We start from the raw sequence: 18,847 nt of genomic DNA on the forward strand, positions 1-18,847 counted from the left end.
AATCTGAAAACATAACTCTAGTAGTCACTGGTAACAGTTTTCAGACTTGCATCAGTGTGGTCTGGTACTCTGGCGAATCTTCCCACCTAATTTCAGAGATCCAAAATCTCTGCTACAGTTAAAGCAACATTTTGCAAGATGCTAACAGCTTTGCACAATGCTTGATCTCAGGGTGAGCTGGAAGACTCACAGGGCAACACATCATTCTTAGCATTGAGCAGGACGGGACTGTAACTTGTGATCTTCACTTCCAAGATTACGCACAAGCAAATAATTTCTCACTGTTCTTTCTACTGTGTGCAAAAGAGAAATGACCAAAAATAACGACCTCCGTCAAAAAGGTTTCTGAATGTTTGATGAGCTTACCTCATCATTCAACAACTGACTATCAGTAGTTAGAGAATTCTTTTCAAATGTGACAGGGGAGGGGGTGGTTAGTAATAACTCTAATTATCTGAATAATTTACTTCAGCAATTTAGATACCACATAATCACCTAAGGTTGCAGTACATCATTTACTAAAATTTTTAAATAAGAAATACATAATCAAACAATTGGATAGCATTTGTAATTGAAGCAAGATAATCACAGTTCTTCAAACTGTCATTTGGGGAACTTGCTGCCAACTTAAACGCACATGGTATATTTACTTCAACATGTTTTACATTTAAAGTAACTCAAAAGAAATACTCCCTGAAGGTAGTGATGTGAATTATATTGTTGGTATCGTTTATAATATAGATTTTTTTTATAATCTATTAAATTTTGTGCTATTTGATGCATAGATTAGGAAAAACCCCAAGTTTTCTTGCTTTTGTTTTAATTCCCACTCATCCGATCTACTTCAAATGAATCTGTCACAGACTTACACAAGCTGAATTAAATAATCAAAACATGCTTTCTGTGTACACAGAACAGAACTGTTGTCAAACCTATTTAACACTTCAGCAAACAAATTCTGCATACTTTGCTAATAATTTCTTCTTGTCAGCAACCTAACAATGTTCTGACAGCATGCGTGAACTGTTTCAGCATTTTTAATGGAGAACAGTGAATTCAGGACACATATAACTTGCTAATTTGTCAAATATTATTTTTGAAGGCAAAACAAGCAAAACCACACATTTACCTGTTTGAATTGAATCCTACTTAAATGATAAATATTTTTTAGTTAATTCTATTAGCACTTCTACATGTTGTATTTCTCAGTAACAGTTCAGTTCCAGATATGTACAATGTAGTTCAGGGACAAGTGCTGACATTTTTGTTCTGAAATACAACTAATATAATTTTGGAGCAGACCTGCAAACAAAGAAGTCTCTATTTTGAAGAACACCTAAAGTTTCTGCCTAGACTCCTAGAAGTTACTGCATATGTTAAAATTAGTGTTTTGAGGAACCCAGAAATGATCCAGAAATAAGAGCAGAAAAAGAGCAGTTGAGCTCTACCTCAATATTCGTTTTCCAAACAAAAAGGGTAAGCTATAGTTTACTCCCAGCTCGCCTATTCATTGCAATGGGTACTAGCACCTCCAAAAACAGACCATCATTTGCACTACCAATTAGAAACTTAAAATGATGCTAGGGGTAAAGACAATACAGTTTTTCAGGAATCTTAATGACACAGGACACAGACTACTCACATCAGTACCATGCTTTCTTGTTGCCTGTGTTGCAAGGGATTTAATCTTCTCCTTGTACAGCTGAGCACCACGACTGTTATACTTTGCATTGGTATCATTTGTTGTGCATCCATGTTGATGGAAAAAAGCAGACTATGAAGCAGAACACGGAAAATACTATGAGAAAGAATTTTAAAAGTAATGCCATTTACCATAAAAATGCATCACAATGCAGCAAAATACCCCTCTACCTACACCTCATCTTCTATATTATAAAGTCGACATAGATCTCCAAAATACAATGAAAACTCCATTCTGGCAACTTCTTGAGGTATAAACAGAACAACAGAAAAAACAAATACCTTAGTGGGATGTTTTAAAAGCATATACAAATGCAAGCTTGCCATCAAATATTAAGAATCCTAGTTCGAAATTAAGTGTAGAAAGGAAGAGGTAAAACTGATTGCCAGTACCTGTGCTTCAAAGGATGTTTCTGATGTTCTAAAAGCCACTGCTTGGCTTCATCTCTAGCACGCTACAGTGAACCATGTATGCTCAATAGCATCAAAACAACTGTATAAAAATGGTCTTCCTTCAAAAGAAGAGTGTGCATACGCACACACACATATATACCCATATATATTTATATGCTTGCACATTTACATAAAAATAGGAACATATAACTGAAAAAAAATAATTTAGATTTAGGATCTTAAAAGTCAATCAATACATTTTTGTCAGAATTCCACAAGTTTGAAAGATCAAAAAAAATCATTTTCTCAGTACCTAGAATTGACTAGCAAATCATATCATACATTCTTGCACAGAACATGTCAAACTATTGCAGTAAAACATAATAAACAAGCTTCTGATAGGATCAGCAAGTCTAGATAACCTAAAGTTACGACCTCACATGCTGCAATTGCAAAGCATAAATCTAGTAGACAAGTACCAGACTTCATATGAAAATTAAGCAATAACCATGCAGAAGACAGGTATTGCCAGTCAACTTCTGTGATTCCAACAGAACAGCCATAAACATCACAGATGCCAAATTTACATTGAAATACATACACCTATGAACTTCATATTTTCAAAGCTTTATTTTGTAAACCCTAATTCCAGTCTTCATAGATTTATTCAGAAAACAAAAGGAACTAAGAACACTTAGCAATCTGATACATATCTACAAAGCTCAGGACTGCTGTTATCCAAGATTCAGCATCATCAACAAATTACAGAATATAAAATATTAATGTTAATCTGATAGTGCTTCTAAACAGCAGTTAGTAAGAACAGAATTTGGCATTTAATTATAACAAAAAGAGAATGTTTTTTTAATTCAATTAGAAGAAAAATGTTAATTTTACTTTTTAAAATATCCAGGCAGTTTACTAAACTGGTCTTTAAAGTTTCAGGTATTAAGCCCCCCAAGAAATCCAAAACAGGCCATTGTGAAATGGACATATTTGAGGGGTGGCTGTGTGTGTATTATATCTCTTGGTAAAATGTATGATAGGAATCAGTGACATCCAAGCATAAAGACAAGAATTCATAAAATTAAATAATAAAGGTTTACTGCTATTCTTCTGGTGGTATGTTTTCTCAGGTTAACTGAACTACTTTTCAAACTTTGCCATTTCTTCTTTCCAACCGCCTTAAACCCTTTGTATAGTAAAGTTTATATAGTTTAACAAAAGCTTTTAAGCCTTTGGCTAAAAAAACTCCACCCAATAATATATATTTTTCGTGCAATCTTCCTCTTCTGATTAGTGAAAACTGTGATTTTTATGTACTAAGTGGTGTAACAGAAAGTGGATGAGTAAATTCATATAACATCTGTATTAATACAGAAAGATGTAACTTAGAAAGGACAGGCAGAACAAAAAGAGGGACAAGACACCTTGCAACTGTTCAGATCTGTAAGCCTGAGACAGTGACCTGCTGAATGCATAATTCAAAGAAAAAGTTTGATTGGAAAACACAAAAGTGGAAGATAAATAATAATGATCCAAATTAGTTATTTTTTGTATGGCAATAGGAAAAAATAGAAAAAAGCACAAAATATTAAAGTGTTAGACTTAAAGAAAGCAGACTTAAGAAAATTGTTAAGAAAAAGCCAATGGAAAGCAAGTCTGGGTGAATTTTCTTAAAGGAAAAACATTAAGGACAAAGCACAAGTGAAGAAAGATAAGGGGCAAGCACTCCCCTCACCCTGCTGGCCACTGTTTCTAATACAAGCCAGGACACTGTTGGCTGCCTTGAACCCCTGGGCACACAGCTGGCTCACCTTCAGCCGGCTGTCAACCAGCACCCCCAGGTCCTTTTCCACCAGGCAGCTTCCCAGCCACTCTTCCCCAAGCCTGTAGTGTGACATGGCATAGTTGTGACCCAAGTGCAAGACCCGGCACTGAGCCTTGTTGAACCTCATAGAACTGATCTCTGCTCATTGATCCAGCCTGTCCAGATCCCTCTGTAGAGCCTTCCTACACTCAAGCAGATCAACACTCTCACCTGTCCTGGATTTGACAGGAATAGAGTTAATTTTCTTCCTAGTATCTGGTACAGTGCTATATTTTCAATTTAGTATGAGCATAATGTTGATAACACACTGATGTTTAAGTAGTTGCTACGTAGTGCTTTACTCTTAAGTCAAGGACTTTTCAGTTTCCCATGCTCTGCCAAGGAGGCAGTGCAAAAAAAGCTGGGAGGAAGCACAGCCAGGACAGCTGACCCAAACAAGCCAAAGGGACATTCCAGATCATATTATGTGATGCTCAGTATATAAACTGGGGGCAGTTGGCCAGGAGGAGCCAATCGCTGCTCAGGGTCTGGCTGGGCATCAGTCAGCAGGTGGTAATTGTATCGTGCATCACTTGTCTTTCTTGGGGTTTCTTTCTTTCTTTTTTCTTGTCTCCCATTTCATTACAATTATTATTAATTACTTTATTTCAGTTTGTAAATGTTCTTATCTCAGTCCACAGGTTTTACCTTTTCCTGATTCTTCTATCACACCAGGACAGGGGGAGTGGGCAGGGGGAGTGAGTGAGCAGCTGCATGGTACTTAGTTGCTGGCCAAGGTTAAAGCACAATGCCACCCAACTTGGTGTCAACAGCAAACTTACTGAGGGTGCACTCCATCCCCTCATCCAGATCATTGACAAAAATATTAAAGAGAACTGGCCCCAGTGCCGGGCCCTGGGGAACACCACTTGTGACCAGGATTCAATCCCATTCACCATAACGCTTTGGGCTCAGCCATCCAGCCAGATTTTTTACCCCAAGAAGAGCATGCCCATCCAAGCCATGAGCAACCAGTTTCTCCTGGAGAATGCTGTGGGAAAAGGTGTCAAAGGCTTTTCTAAAGTCTAGGCAGACATCATCCACAGCCTTTCTCTCATCCCCTAAGCGGGTCTCCTTGGCATAGAAGGAGATCAGGTCAGTCAAGCAGGACCTGCCTTTCATAAACCCACGCTGGCTGGGCCTGATCACTTGATTGTCCTGTACATGCCATGCGATGGCACTCAAGATGATCTGCTTCATTAAAAAAAAAAACAAAAAAACCCCCCAAAAAACCCAACACACACCAAAACCCACACACAGAGAGAGAGAAATGGACTGGAAAAATAAGAATATCCCCAAGATGTGAGCCAAGGAAAGACAAAGCTTCCAAGCCTAGCAAGTTTGAGTGTGCAAAGTAAATACTCAGAAGTACATACAGCATTTGCATTTCCTCCAACTTGCATGCATCTCAGCTGAAACCAAGACCAATTGGAATCCAGTTCTGTAGATCTAAAAAGAAGGAAACATTTTTAATGTTATCAACAAAGCCATTTAAAAATCTCTTTACCCCTTTTTTTTTCAGTGTTTCTCTCCCCCTTTGTTTTTGTAAAGTGACCAATATGCTTCTACAGAAAAAAAAATAATCTGCGAAAATACACAATGCGCAAAACTAATAAAGCCATGTAGAACTGCCACAGTATTTCAAACTGTAAAAGCTTGAAAAAAAACCCCACACCTTCTGGCTGACAGCTTTTCCCTTTTAGAAAGCACTAATAAGGTACATTTCCAGGGATCATGTCTGAACTCTGTCAACAGCAGATGACAATCACATGTAAAGGACAAAGTGACAATTTGAATGTGATATCACAGCAACAATTTGGGGCTCGGTGAGCAGGAGGAGAATTAATAACATGATCATTAGGAATGGATTCTTGAGAGGCCTCTTGTAATGCTCTTGTATACAGCGAAAAGGCAACAGAGGAAGAATTTTAGTTGACAGGAGCTACTTTTATCAGCAATCCATTCTTGGATGCATTGCTCTCACTCACTTCAAGCAGAACTTTGCATTTCAAGTATGTAATTATGTATTAGGCCAAAAAGGCCCACAGACCATCAGCTATTCACCTGAAATGTGACAAGCTCAGGGTGCAGATTTACTGCACCAACTGACTGACTGAGCTAAACAGCTGCCAGAAAGGGTAGCCCTTGACTACCCCAGTACTAGCACTCAGGGGACACCATAATGAGCTACTTGGGGAAGCAAAGCTGGCAAAATGCTACTTTGTGCTCTGAACTGGCTTGCTGGGGGTCAGATTATCTTTATGATCAATACCCTGTAACACTGCTGAAGATAATAAACTAGTATTTGCCTCAGTCTTGTTTTGAAGGAATGATAAAACACTTCAACATGCTTACTCTGTTCTGCATCTTCATCATCTTCAGTCTAGAAGCAGACCTGTGAACAAATGCGCACTACTAACACAAAAAGCATGGTACAAATTCTGCTGAACCCTGTCTATTTACCTAATTCTCCTGCAGCTATCAGATACAAAGCCAACACTAATATTAAATGGGTCTGAATCACTAGTTGAGAGAAGAATGGGTTTCCCACTCTAAGCAGTTATCTGAACAAGCAAAAAAATTAAAAGATGCAATTTTTACTACAAAAATATACCAACTACTTACCGAATGAAACTCAAATGAACACCAAGTGATCGATGGGTCCCTGAACAATCAATACAGAGAAAAACTCCATATGTTATGCTTGCCCAGCTAGGGTTCTTTGCTCCACAGTCAAAACATACCTTAAAGAAAACAAAGATCAATAACAGGATTTGAGCATAGCCATGTCTTATAGTTGTATTATAGGTCATGTTAATACCCTTACAGTGATCAAACTTAATTTCCATGAAGAGGAGTTATGCAATCTGCCCACACTTGTGTGTATTTGCCCTAACTAGACAGGACTACATGCCTTCCCAGTTCCTGACTATAACCAGTGTACACACGGACCACAGGTTGAGAAACTGGGTCAAAGAACCCACATCAGTCGAGTTCAAACACACACACAACACAGCACTTTCAGCACTACTGAAATACAAAAGTGTTTAAGAAATATTTTCCCAGGGGCAGGCTCTCTTCATGACATACCACTGAGTCTACTCTGTCCTCAGAACGTACATGCAACTGCAGTTATCAGCAGTACTAATGACATCATTATCTACTTTCCTATATAGAATCCTTGACCCTTACAGCAAGCCACTGAAATCCAACTGTGTGAAGAAAGCATCCACTCTGTGCACCGCCTAGCCGAGCACCCTCTGCCAGACATTGCTATTTGTATGGCGTATCACACATGTATTGCTGGATCAACCTTCTGCCTGTCCATAACAAACTGATTAAAAAGCAAATATGTCTAAAATTACTGCACAGACAAACCCATTAATTTCTTATCCTCTGTCACTCCTAACATTCAGCCGAAATAACAAGAGGTGTGTGTGTCTGCATCTCATACATTTTGCAGTTCTGCAGACCACAGCCTTCAAGGCCTGTTTCAGCTATTCTGAATTTTGTGCTTCTTTGGCCAAGGAAGGCAAGAACAAAGGATTTCTCTGATATGAATCAATTTTCAAACACAAGGAAGAACACAAATCTAAACAGCTATTCCAAGTTAATGCCATGCGCACACATCTATTCCTGCATGAAAGCACTTGATTATCTGATCAATGCTTTTTCAGTGGTATTTATAAAGGCTGCAAAGATGTACTTCTACAGTAAAAACATCCATCTATAGGTACAGTCAATGGCATTTACTAAGAAATAACTCCACGGAGAGACAAGCTTTTACACACAAATCAACGGAGTGCCAACCTGCAACTTTATCCTTTAACATCCTCCTATAAATCTAATGCATTCTCAGAGAGCAAGGGAAGTTCTAGCTATACAGAGAAATACATTTTTTTAAAAAAGTTTATTCCAAGTCAGGTAGGAACATAAAGAACACCCTACATGCAGGCCACCTCCTTGTCAGGCTGGAAAAAAAAAAAAAAAAAAAGAAGTCTCCTTCCTAGAAACTCCATTCATACACTAAATTAGAGATACTTTTCTCTGTACATACCCAGTCAAACAAGCCCTCAGTTTGCACTGAAGTCAGCTCACCTGTCACCCAAATTATTTCAAGTAACTCCCAAGAGCAATTTGAGGCTAAACTCCTCATTTAAGTGTGGGTCCGTTTAGCTTGTACAGTCCAAATTTATCAGGCACAAGCAAAGTTCACCAGCATATCCAGCATCAGCTCTTCCCACATATGAACATTTTAAGCCTGAGCTTCAATAAGGCTAATGACCAGTAACACAAACAGAAAGCATGGAGGTCACAATTTCTGCACGTGCAAGTCCCCTCTTTCTCTCACATCAGAGACTTAACATTTATTAATGTGGAGTCATGTATGTATCCCACTATTGTATGTGGAAATGGGGTCATTCGCTGACATACAGTGGAAAGAAGAAACAAGATAAAAGCTACACAGAATGAGTGACAAAAAGAGGGGTTAGAGGGAGTCCCTGAAACAAGCACAGGTTGAAGACTGATATACAGGCAATTAGGGAAGAAGAATGAGTAACACTTGATGTATACCATGTTCTACAAAAACACAGCCTAGTAGTCAAAACTCATTCTCTTTTGCCCAATTCTCTCCATTCCTTGAGGCAGTTCCTTAAAAAACATCACGAGCCTCATCTTGCTTTTAAACTGGCTATTTTCAGGCTTTTTCTTACAAAACTAAGAGAATGTTGGGGACAACAAAATAGGAGAAGATTCTGCTTGAATCCAAAGCTAACAGAACAGCCCTGATCTTGTTAATAATACAGGAGAGCAAAGCAGACTTACAGTACAAAGTCTTGTAGAAATTCCCTGGAGTACAAATGTCAAACAAAAACACTGAGCATCAGTAGGTGGTAAAAAAAAAAAAAAACGCAAAAAAAACAACAAAAAACCCATGCTTAGAAAAGTTCAGTTATAAACATCCCTAAAGATTCTCTTCCCCTCCCCAGTACAATTAGAAGCACTTCTTAATTTCAACATCTCCAAAGTCAATTGCACCGCTTTGGAAGCTAGCTGCCACAAAGCAGTCACTCATGCAGGATTCTCAGCTGTTTACCAGACACCTATGAAAATTACTCATATGCATTTAAACTGTAGCTTTTAGGATTGTGATGCAATGAGGAACATATAATTTTCTTGTGAAAGTAATGTAGGAACTTCCACTTCTGTCATGTTATGCAACAGAAATAGAAGCATGTTTCATTAACATCTAATTTTCCTTAGTTTTCCTCAATTTTTAAAGTGCTTTTCACCACAGAAATTTTAACAAGAATTGGGGGAAAAAAAATTAAAACCAATTTCTGAGCCACCCTATGAAATTGTTTCCATTTTAAAAAACAGATAAATTTTATTTTCTATGTTGATTTAGTTACAACTAAAACATCAAAATAATTATACAAAAATAAATTTGAAGGATACGCTTGAGTAATGTATTCCTTTTAAAATACACTTGCATTCCTTTTTATTTTGTATTAAATCATTTCAGGACAGCATTGACTTGGTAACAGTCACTTTGAAAAAAAACCACCAATACAGCAAAAGCCCTAATCATGATGTTTGTACCAGAGCAAACACAAAGATGGATATAATCCATAGCAAGCTGTCATTAAATCATACAACATTCACCTTGCGCAAGATGTTAATAAATAAATATATTATATTGTTATTGGATATGGAAATGTAATAATATATAGCCTATAGAAATGTTCGTTTTGGCACTTCAGAAGAGGTGAGCCGGTTCAGCCAGCTCGCTTATTCCTGAGGTCATAGTTAGACAGACACTTTCAACCTCCCATGTAGCGGGGCTAATGCCACAGAGTTGCTCCCCATCTCCTTGTGCCTGCCTTTCCTTGCACACAAGACTACCATACAGCTGCCTGAACACTAAACCAGCTAAAACTCAGGAGGCAGTTTCACGCTTGGTTGAAGGTGATCTAAATCCACGCAGCTACTCTCTTAGTTACCAGCCACCGTAACCAGATACACTTTCCTTCTCTTGCATCAGCAATAATAATCACACTTGTTGATCCTACAGGAAACAAGCACTGCACTGCTTTGACCCAGAGCAAAGGTAGGTCCAACTCACATCACAGCCACATGACCAGTAATGCCAGATAGGGATAGGAATGTCTGTCACAAGAAGACAGGACTGTACATTTTAGAAGTGTTGTGGTCTTAAAATGACTTAAGTGAGACACAAAATACTAAACTGTATATCCTGGAGTAAAAAAAAACCACCACACTAACACACACACAGACTGCACCCATAATACACCGAAATAACAAAACTGAACTGGTAAACCCCCGCTACAACGTGCATACTTAGTTTTCAGCCAGTTCAGATCCTTACTCTGGGTGTCCAAGCAGAAACATGAATACTATTCACGTAAAGAAATATATTCATGTAAAGAAAAGCAAGAACCAGAGAGAAGAGAATGAAAAACTAACAGTTTCAGAGGAATAGATCTATGCCAAATTAAAAGAGACTATATAGCACAGCCTCAGTATGCAATTCTTCAAAACAGGTGAGCCTTACAAACACTCAAGTTAACAAAACCAGGTAGCTCAAGGACTATGAACATTTTTATATGTACAAAATACAGCCTATTTAATAACTGTAACATGTTTGTTAAGTGTCATCAGGCAGTTCTGTATTATGTCATACCCAAAGACACCAAGATGTCAAGAAAAGCTATTTCTCATGCTATACAAAGCACACTAAGATCAAATTAGAGATGTCCATTTCAAGACAACTGTTCAAATACTAGTTTTAAACACACTATAACCCACAAATTAAACTGCACATTTATTTCAATGAGAATTATTTTCTTAAGCCTATGTGCACTAAGAACTGCAGACCACCTAGAACAATGTAAATGTACATGCCTGATTACAGTAGGCAGGCCGTAAGCCCAGATGCTGCACAGAAGAGATAGCAGTTCTTCCCAAACTATATACATAAACACCACAGTTAAAGCATATTACTAAGCTTTTAATACAGGACCTTTTTAACATTTGCACTTTCTCGTGTCTGTCATTCCCAGAAAAGCCCTACAAATAAAAGGGACAGACTGCATAAGAACACAACAGAAAAAACCCCAAGATGTAATCAAACATGAGAGGATAAACTGATGGCAGCAACTTTTACTCAAGAAGACTAGTTGGATACATGGGCATGGGAGAGTTGTGAGATCTAAGCTGTTGACGTTTCCCACTCTCTTTCCACTCTGTCTTCACAGGTCAACAAGACTGGGGCTTCACTGCAGTGTTAATGAGTTCTCTGTGCCTGAGCTACTTCTTTCAAACCGACCTAATGTAAATGGCAGCACACACCGTGCTAGTACTGCTTTGTCAACACTGGCACTAAGTTCTATGATACGCCTGAACAACCACTGGTACCACAGCCACAAGTTCAGTACAGGGGAACTGTCTGAGGCACTCCATCCTCAGGCTTTCCACCCTTATGAGGTATGGGCAGTACTTTCCGATTCTCTTGTGATCCCAATACAGAAAAAGCATCACAGCAGCGATCCAGCGCTACACCATTTCTTAAAACACTATGCCAGTGAATTTCAGAAACTTGTAAAAGATCTTCTCACTTTACTCTCCCTGTTGGGATGAGGATCCTTCCTTGAACTTTTTACTCCACTGCAAAGTTTTAGCAATACTTGTGTTAGAAACTAGTTGGTGACTGTTCATCTTTGAGCTCTGCTTTCTCAGAAGCTGGACACATGTCCATTGCCCACACAGTCTTAATGATTTGTGTTCAAAGTGTGGAAGTCAGTTTTGGATCAAAGACAGATCTCCGGATCCATATTCCCAGAAAACAAAACCGAAGTGTTTCTTCATAACGCTAACCCAGAATTTCCTAGTGTGTTTTTCAGGTATGTTCACAGTGTAATCATAAAGCCGACACAACGGAGCAGAGGGCACTAAAAAGCAGCACGGGAGCAGGTCGCTGCTGAAGGCAGCTCTGCCACCCATGGCTCCTGCCATGTCCCCTTGCTGCACCCTCCCCAGGTGGCAGCCAAGCCACCGCACACCTTCGCACCTGACCGATACTGAACAACCAACAGGGCTTTACAAGACCGAAATATTAAAGTTGGCACCGGACAAACCAAACGCGATAAGAACGCCAAACTTTGATCGGCACAGAAGCGGCCGTGCCACAACAGGCTGCGCTGCTTCGATTAACAAAACAAATAAGAAAAACCCAAACAAAACAACAAGAAGAGAAAAGAAAAACGCATTCAACACTCTACGCTGGCGCTGTGTAGAAACTTGCTTTTTATTTTCGGCTGAGCCGCCCCCCTCCCGGCAGCCCTCAGGCACCCGGCCCGGGCGGAGCGGCGCCCCCAGCGCAGGGCCGTGCCGCGGGGCCGGCCGGGCCGAGGGCAGGCAGCGCTGCCCCGCCGCCGGGCCGCCCGCCCGGGACCCGCCCGGCCTTTCCCTCCGCTCGCAGGGCCCCCCCGGCAGCGGGCAGCCGGGCCGGGGGCTCGGCGGGGCGGGCCGCGGGCACTCCTCCCCCCCCACACACCGGTAGTGCGACGTGTCACAGCGGCGGAGCGCTGCCTCCCGGCCCCGGCCCCGCACCCTTACCTTGTTCGTGGGGACGGAGCGGAGACGCTTGAAGATGGCGGCGATGTCCTGCTTGCTGGGCTCGCACATGGCGCCGGCAGGTAGGGGCGAGGCGGGAGGGCCGCGGAGGAGAGCAGCAGCCGCCGCCGCCCGCTCGCGCCGCCGGGACGCCCCACGCCGCCGCGGGACGCTCCGCCCCCCCCGGGAGGCGGCCACGCAGCGCGCGCTCCCTCAGCCCGGCGGGGCGCGGTCTGCGGCCGCCGGCGTGGCGCGAGGGGGCGACGCTCCCCCGCCCGCCGCCTCCCGGTTGCCCTGGAGACGAGCGGGGCCGCTGCGTCAGCGCCTGCCGGCGGGGCGGGCGCGCGGCCGTGGGTGCCCTGCCGTGAGGGGGCCGGGGCGCGGCGGGGGAGGGCACGGCGGGGGAGGCCGCGCCGCGCCACGCCGGCCTCGCTGCATCGAGGCCCCAGGCGGCAGCGGGGAGCGGGGGGCCCGGCGGGAAGACCCGCGGAAGAACACCGGCACCTGCGCCGTCGGCGGGGTGTGAGGCGCACCGGCCGCGTTCCCCTGAGGAGAGGTGAGGGAGCGGGTGCCGTGCCAGGGCCAGACCTGCTTCTGCTCTCGGGCTCAACAAGTGGGTCCCAAGCGCTCTAAAAATTACAGTTCGAACCATCGTTCCCTCTCTGCTCTAGCGTTAAAGCCCACAGCCAGGGACAAATGAGGCACTGCCAAACCAGCAGAACAAAAAGCCTACGGGGTTTAAGTGTTTTCAAAAGCAGCATCTTCAGATCATAAATCTGAAATCATAAAGCCTCTCAGAACAGGAAACAATAACAGAAATACGGTCAGGAACTGTTAACATACAGTGTCCCTGCTTCAAAACCCTTGAGTGCCTGAACCACACTGCACTGAATGGGGTTGCACACAGGACCGTCCGTCACAGCTGTCTCCCTCACGCTCCACTTTGCAGGATTGGGCACGAAGCTCAGCAAAGGCAGAGATGAACCTGTTTACTAATGGACCCTTTTACTGGAACATTGGCCGGGCTGCTGCAGAGGTCCTGCAGGAGCAATTCTGGGTCCTTCATGGCCAGCACTGAACTAAAGGTACAAAGTCTTTACAGGCAACCCTTGCAAAACAGCACAAAGATTACTTGGTGGCTCTACAGAACTCAGCTTGGCAGTGGTAAGATGATCCGCAACAGCATCTTCAGAGCTTGGCATCTTAGCACTCTTCTTTATCAGAGACCATCAAGGCTCACAAGGCTGTATCCCCTTCTCCCTTACTCTTCCGTCATAGGTAAGACTGTGTAGTTATCCATATATAGAAAAAAAGTTTAGACAAAATTTCTATAATTTTCTTTCAGAAAAGGCTAAGTTGGAAGGGACCTCTGGAGGTTGTCAGCTCTAGCCATCTATCAAAAACAGGGCCACAGATTATCTACCCATCTAAATAGTCAAAAGCTTTGCATGGAATTCTAGCTTCAGCCCCTCAGCCTCAAACCCAGGGGTCCTCAAACTACGGCCTGCAGGCTAGATACAGCCCCCCAGGGTCCTCAATCTGCCCCCCCGGTATTTACAGAACCCCCCCGCCGGGGGTTGGGGGGGAAACCAAGCAGCCACAGATGACTGCCTGCCACTTCATCCGTGCGCCGTCCCCCTGGTTAAAAAGTTTGAGGACACCTGCTCAAACCTCTATCACCTTCAGTGCCTTAAGTACAAGAGGTTTGCCATCTGCCACAGAAGCTAACAGCCTAGTTCTTACCGGTCGGTGGGGAAGTTGCTCAGGGTGATGAGACCATCATTACTGCCTTGGCTCTGGCCACACTGCATGAGGCAGTCACACACCCAGCACAGCTGAGCACTGGTTCAGGGATTTCTACCGGAGCATATGCTGTGTGCTGTCCTCACACCCGGACCTCAGCACTGTGACTCAGAGGCATGCCCTGAACCTGGATCACCTTGCTGATCAACAGGAGTTAGTCACTGGTGAAGCAGCTGAATGCATGAACATGGTACTCTTCTTTTTGGAGTGCAGATATTTGCTGATAGCAGGCCAGCAACCTCTTTACTCCAGATTAGCTTTGTTCAGGTTGGCATTAGGACAGGTAGGGGGTCTGATCAAAGTGTAGCATAGCCATCCAAGAAATCCATCTGTCTGCATGTAACCAAGATGGGGACGAGACTTAAAACATCAGAGCCTGTAGAAGCACAAATTGTTGCCTATTCCATAGCAACAAATACAATCACCTCCCTCCACAATCATTTGGGATCAATAATACCTATTAAGAGACCTCCCTTTACAAGCAAAGTTTACATTTCAGGAAGACGTTGCCTGTGTAGTCATAGGTGCTCCCTACTGCACGCTCCCCTCCAGACATACTTGCCAAATCCTGTATGACTGCACAAGGATTGCCATACCAGCCTACAGCTGCTGGCCTCACAAAGAGAAAAAGTTGCTAAATTTCCACAAAGGAAAAAGAGTTCATTACATTGTTTTTTTAAGTACTATTAAAAAAAAAAATGCAGGAGAGGTACAGCCTTGCCAGTTAATTGGAACAATTAGCATCAGAAAAACAAGGTCATCCTGAAGATTGATCTGTCTGGCATGATCCTTGAAAAGGACTTACCATCCCATACTTTGCCCAGTGGCACTGCTGCCTCCCCAGGCAATGGCACACAAAGACAGCTAGCTCCTGCCACTGCAGCAACCCGAGAGACCCCCAAGTCTGTCTTTGGGAAGCACCAGGCAAGTAACACCATCAGAGGAGTGATTCTTCTGTCTTCTGCTGGCCTGTTTCAGGAAGTCATACCTCTCTGCCCCTGAGCTGGGATGTCAAAAATCTGCTAGCTGTTCAGAGCCACCTTGTGCACATAGCTCACGAGTCCCCACCCAGGAAGTAAGAAGCATGTCAGCCCCAGTGTTCAGAAATACACTGCACTGTCCACTTGGTCTCACACAGTGCCTCTATCCTAAGGCCATTCTTTGCAGTTCACCTACCTGGATGCGCGTGCTAGACTGATCTCTGTTGCAGACTGCAAGCTCAGCAGACTGCTAGGAGACGAGTTCTAGACAAGATGGAAGAAAAGCATTTAGCAATGCTTATGAACCTAATGGAGGTAAGCAGGTTCTGGAGGCAATCTTAGAGCAGTCTCTAGGTTGTAGGAGAAAGGTAATGCAGCAAATGGAGGTAACCAGAAGGAAGGGATGAGCTGGCCTATATCCACTGAGGAGAAGGCAGTGCTCATGATTCACCAGCTGCTCTGCACATTGAGTAAATATAAAAAACAAAACAAAGAACTTACCTTCAAGGGTGCCTGTAGACTGGGCACTGGAGCATAGTCTGCTTTGGCAAACAGCTGTTACGTGCAACGTAGGCCATTACTCAGAGCCAGCAGTAGACCAGCACTGTGAGTAAGACTGACTCCCCTAGTCTGACATTGTTTATGTCCTCAATCCTCAGCAGATTTTCATCTTGACCAAAAACTGTCCAAGGAGTTTCTTCCCTGGTCCCATTATCCACAGCACGTTGTGTTGTCATTTTGTTTGTCCATAAGAAAGAACACAGATTTGTTCAAGAAATTTTAGAAATAGCCTCCACATCCTATACTCCCTCTAATGGTTGACTTTGCCCAGCCCCACAGGAGAAGCAAACTAGAGTCTAAATAACAGAAACCATCAGAATAAGCCCTGAAAGGTTATAAATGATTCCAGGGAATAGAGGTGGGCCTCTTGTTCTTCAGCAAGTTTGTGATTTGAGTGGATTGCAGAAAGAGGGAAGGCACAGAGAGAGAACAGAAGCAGTGGTGGGAAAGTGGACCCCAATGGCTGCTTTGCCAATTATGCCACAGTGTAGTAATATCGTATCTTGCTAATGGTTTCCAAGAATGTCCATAATACAGGAATTTGTATTCCCAGTGCACACCGAACCTTTTAAAAACTGCTTCCATGCTAGCTGGTATGACAAACATATACATGGAGGAAGAATGCTGTATGTGTACGCTCAGGAACAAATGCCTGGCAAGTACAGCATTCCCTGGAAAGGCTGTGTGTGTTATAAGCCCTCTAATCAGGTGCAAATGCAGCCAGCATGCTAGAATATGATATTGGGCATTGCTGTCTTGCAAATCAAAAACCAAGGGCTCTTATTCTCTAACCACCCAGAAGACGGTTACAATTTGACACAAAGAAAATATTTCATGATGAGGAGAATCATACACTGGAGCAGTTTGCTTGCAGCAACTATGGAAACTGTCCTTGGAGGTTTTCAGGACACAAACAGACAAAGCCCTCAGCGACCTGTTCTTAGTTGAACGGTGACCCCACTTGGAGCAGGAGATTGGACTGGAGACATTTTGAGACCCCTCCTCCCTGAATGATTCTGTGCTAATGCCCCCTCCCTCTGCACAGCCAGGTTAGGCCTGAAATACATGGGCTCTCCCTGTAATATTTTGTCGACACCCAATTTTTGGGTGCCAGAACTACTCTGTACGCTTATGTGGCACAAGCAAAATAACCTTTTCCAGTGCTTTCTCCTACTCTCACCTATCCAACTGCCACAACAGAAGTCTCAGGCTTCTGGATCTTGCAGGATAGTTCCAACAGGATGTACAAATACAAAGAAGGATAACCATTCAGGATGATCCCTGGAGAACTGTCTGTTCTCCAAGTCTTTTTTGGCTGAGTTGATAACCAGAAATAGGCACTTACACCTGCATGGAGTTGTGTGGAATTAGAGGTTCAGTGGCCATCTACTGTCTCACAGCTCCAAAATATTTGCTGCCATTTCCAACCTTCAAAGCTTATTAATTCTGTCAAATTCTATTAGTGCTGTTCTCCAGTTATTATCAAGCCCCTGTTGTTTGCTTTCTCCTCACACTGCTGCTGAGAAAAGATAAAATACACGTATAGTCCTAGGTCATGCTAGATAGATCTTTGTTTACCCCTCCCAGTGCCCCAAAGGTTCCATTAGAGCCAGAGGATAAGTGTGAATTGTGTTTGATGCCCTTCAGAAAACTTGGACACACTGAGCAAGATTTATCATTGCTCACAGCTATATTGTGCATAAGGAAAAACTATTGCCTCGTACAGTTGTAGCTCAAGAAGTTTCAGGCCAGCTTCCCTCTGCAAATGATATCCTCCAAGACATAACATAGTCCCAGACATGTATCATTCCAGTAATAATCCATAAAGAAAATCTATTCTCTAGAACAGTCAGATCAAGCATCCAGACGCCTACTCCCACCATATGGAAATGAAGTTTAAGAACTATGCTAAAAACCAGTCCAACACATCAGTAACACATTTCTGTTTAGTACAAATGCATTGTTTGTACTGATAACATCAAGAAGCATAACCGCTTCAAACAGGTGAGGTTTCTTGGAGCTTTCCACTCTCAAAAGCGTCTACATCTCAACACTGCCTGGTACAAAGCTAAAGTTACCATACTGGAATTTGCAGACAGCCCCTCTGCACACTAAATAGTTGTGTTTAGGTAAGCCATTTGTATTACCAATGCAAGGAACTTGCAAAGCTACAGCTAGAAGTAGCATCCCATTGCAAAACCCACCTACATTTGTGAGATGATAGCATTTCATCTATGCCAGGGCTATCAAATCTCAGTGTTTTCTGCATACGGATTCTAGAAATAACTATCATTGTAGTACTTCACAATTGATATGGTTGTTTACCTCACAGGGTTAGGGGTTTCATGGGTCACACAGGTGATCGAGCTGAGGTTAACAGGTGACTTGGATTTTCAAAAATTCTTGCTAATGTCCCTCATAGAAGTTGAAGTAATTTCCTTTATTTTGTGACAGTTTATCATTTAACACATCAGTTACTGACTACAGTAATAAGAAGTGGGAGGTTACCAGTGTGTGTCCCAGAGGGATTCATGCTTGGACTTACAGATTTGAATATTTATCTACAAAAAGGGTAAGTAGAAAGGTGGCAGTTTGATAATTACTTACGATCACAGAAGTGGAAAACAGCTGCAAAAGCATGTTGTACAGTACTGACTGACCAGATGAAACAAGAGAATTTCAAAGTCAAATGCTGAATAAAAATACAGTCTGAACCTCTCTAATGGGGTCAGAACTAGCTACTACCAAGAACTAACATTACTGGTTCTCTTTCTGGAACTGATCATAAGTTCTCTTTCCTAAACTCCTTCATTTAGATCTGTATGAAAAGTAGTGTGATGTTCAGTTATTGCCAAAACAGTGAACTGAATTTTCAAAATGATGAAAAAAGAATTAATTTTTT

At 42.6% G+C, this 18,847-nt stretch overlaps 1 protein-coding gene across 1 annotated transcript in view; it reads right to left on the reverse strand.

Moving 5' to 3' along the window:
* ARFGAP3 (ADP ribosylation factor GTPase activating protein 3) overlaps nt 1-12,824 on the reverse strand; it is a 35,924-nt gene extending 23,100 nt beyond the window's left edge. The window contains exons 1-4 of the mRNA XM_055807803.1: nt 12,605-12,824; nt 6,590-6,708; nt 5,341-5,413; nt 1,643-1,774 (exon numbers count right to left, since the gene is read on the reverse strand). Coding sequence (XP_055663778.1) covers nt 1,643-1,774; nt 5,341-5,413; nt 6,590-6,708; nt 12,605-12,673 — 393 coding nt within the window. The 5' untranslated portion in view covers nt 12,674-12,824. The remainder of the gene's footprint in view (nt 1-1,642; nt 1,775-5,340; nt 5,414-6,589; nt 6,709-12,604) is intronic.
* Between the last annotated feature and the right edge of the window lie 6,023 nt (nt 12,825-18,847).

Source organism: Falco peregrinus, chromosome 6, assembly GCF_023634155.1.
Source record: "Falco peregrinus isolate bFalPer1 chromosome 6, bFalPer1.pri, whole genome shotgun sequence".
Taxonomy (NCBI): domain Eukaryota; kingdom Metazoa; phylum Chordata; class Aves; order Falconiformes; family Falconidae; genus Falco; species Falco peregrinus.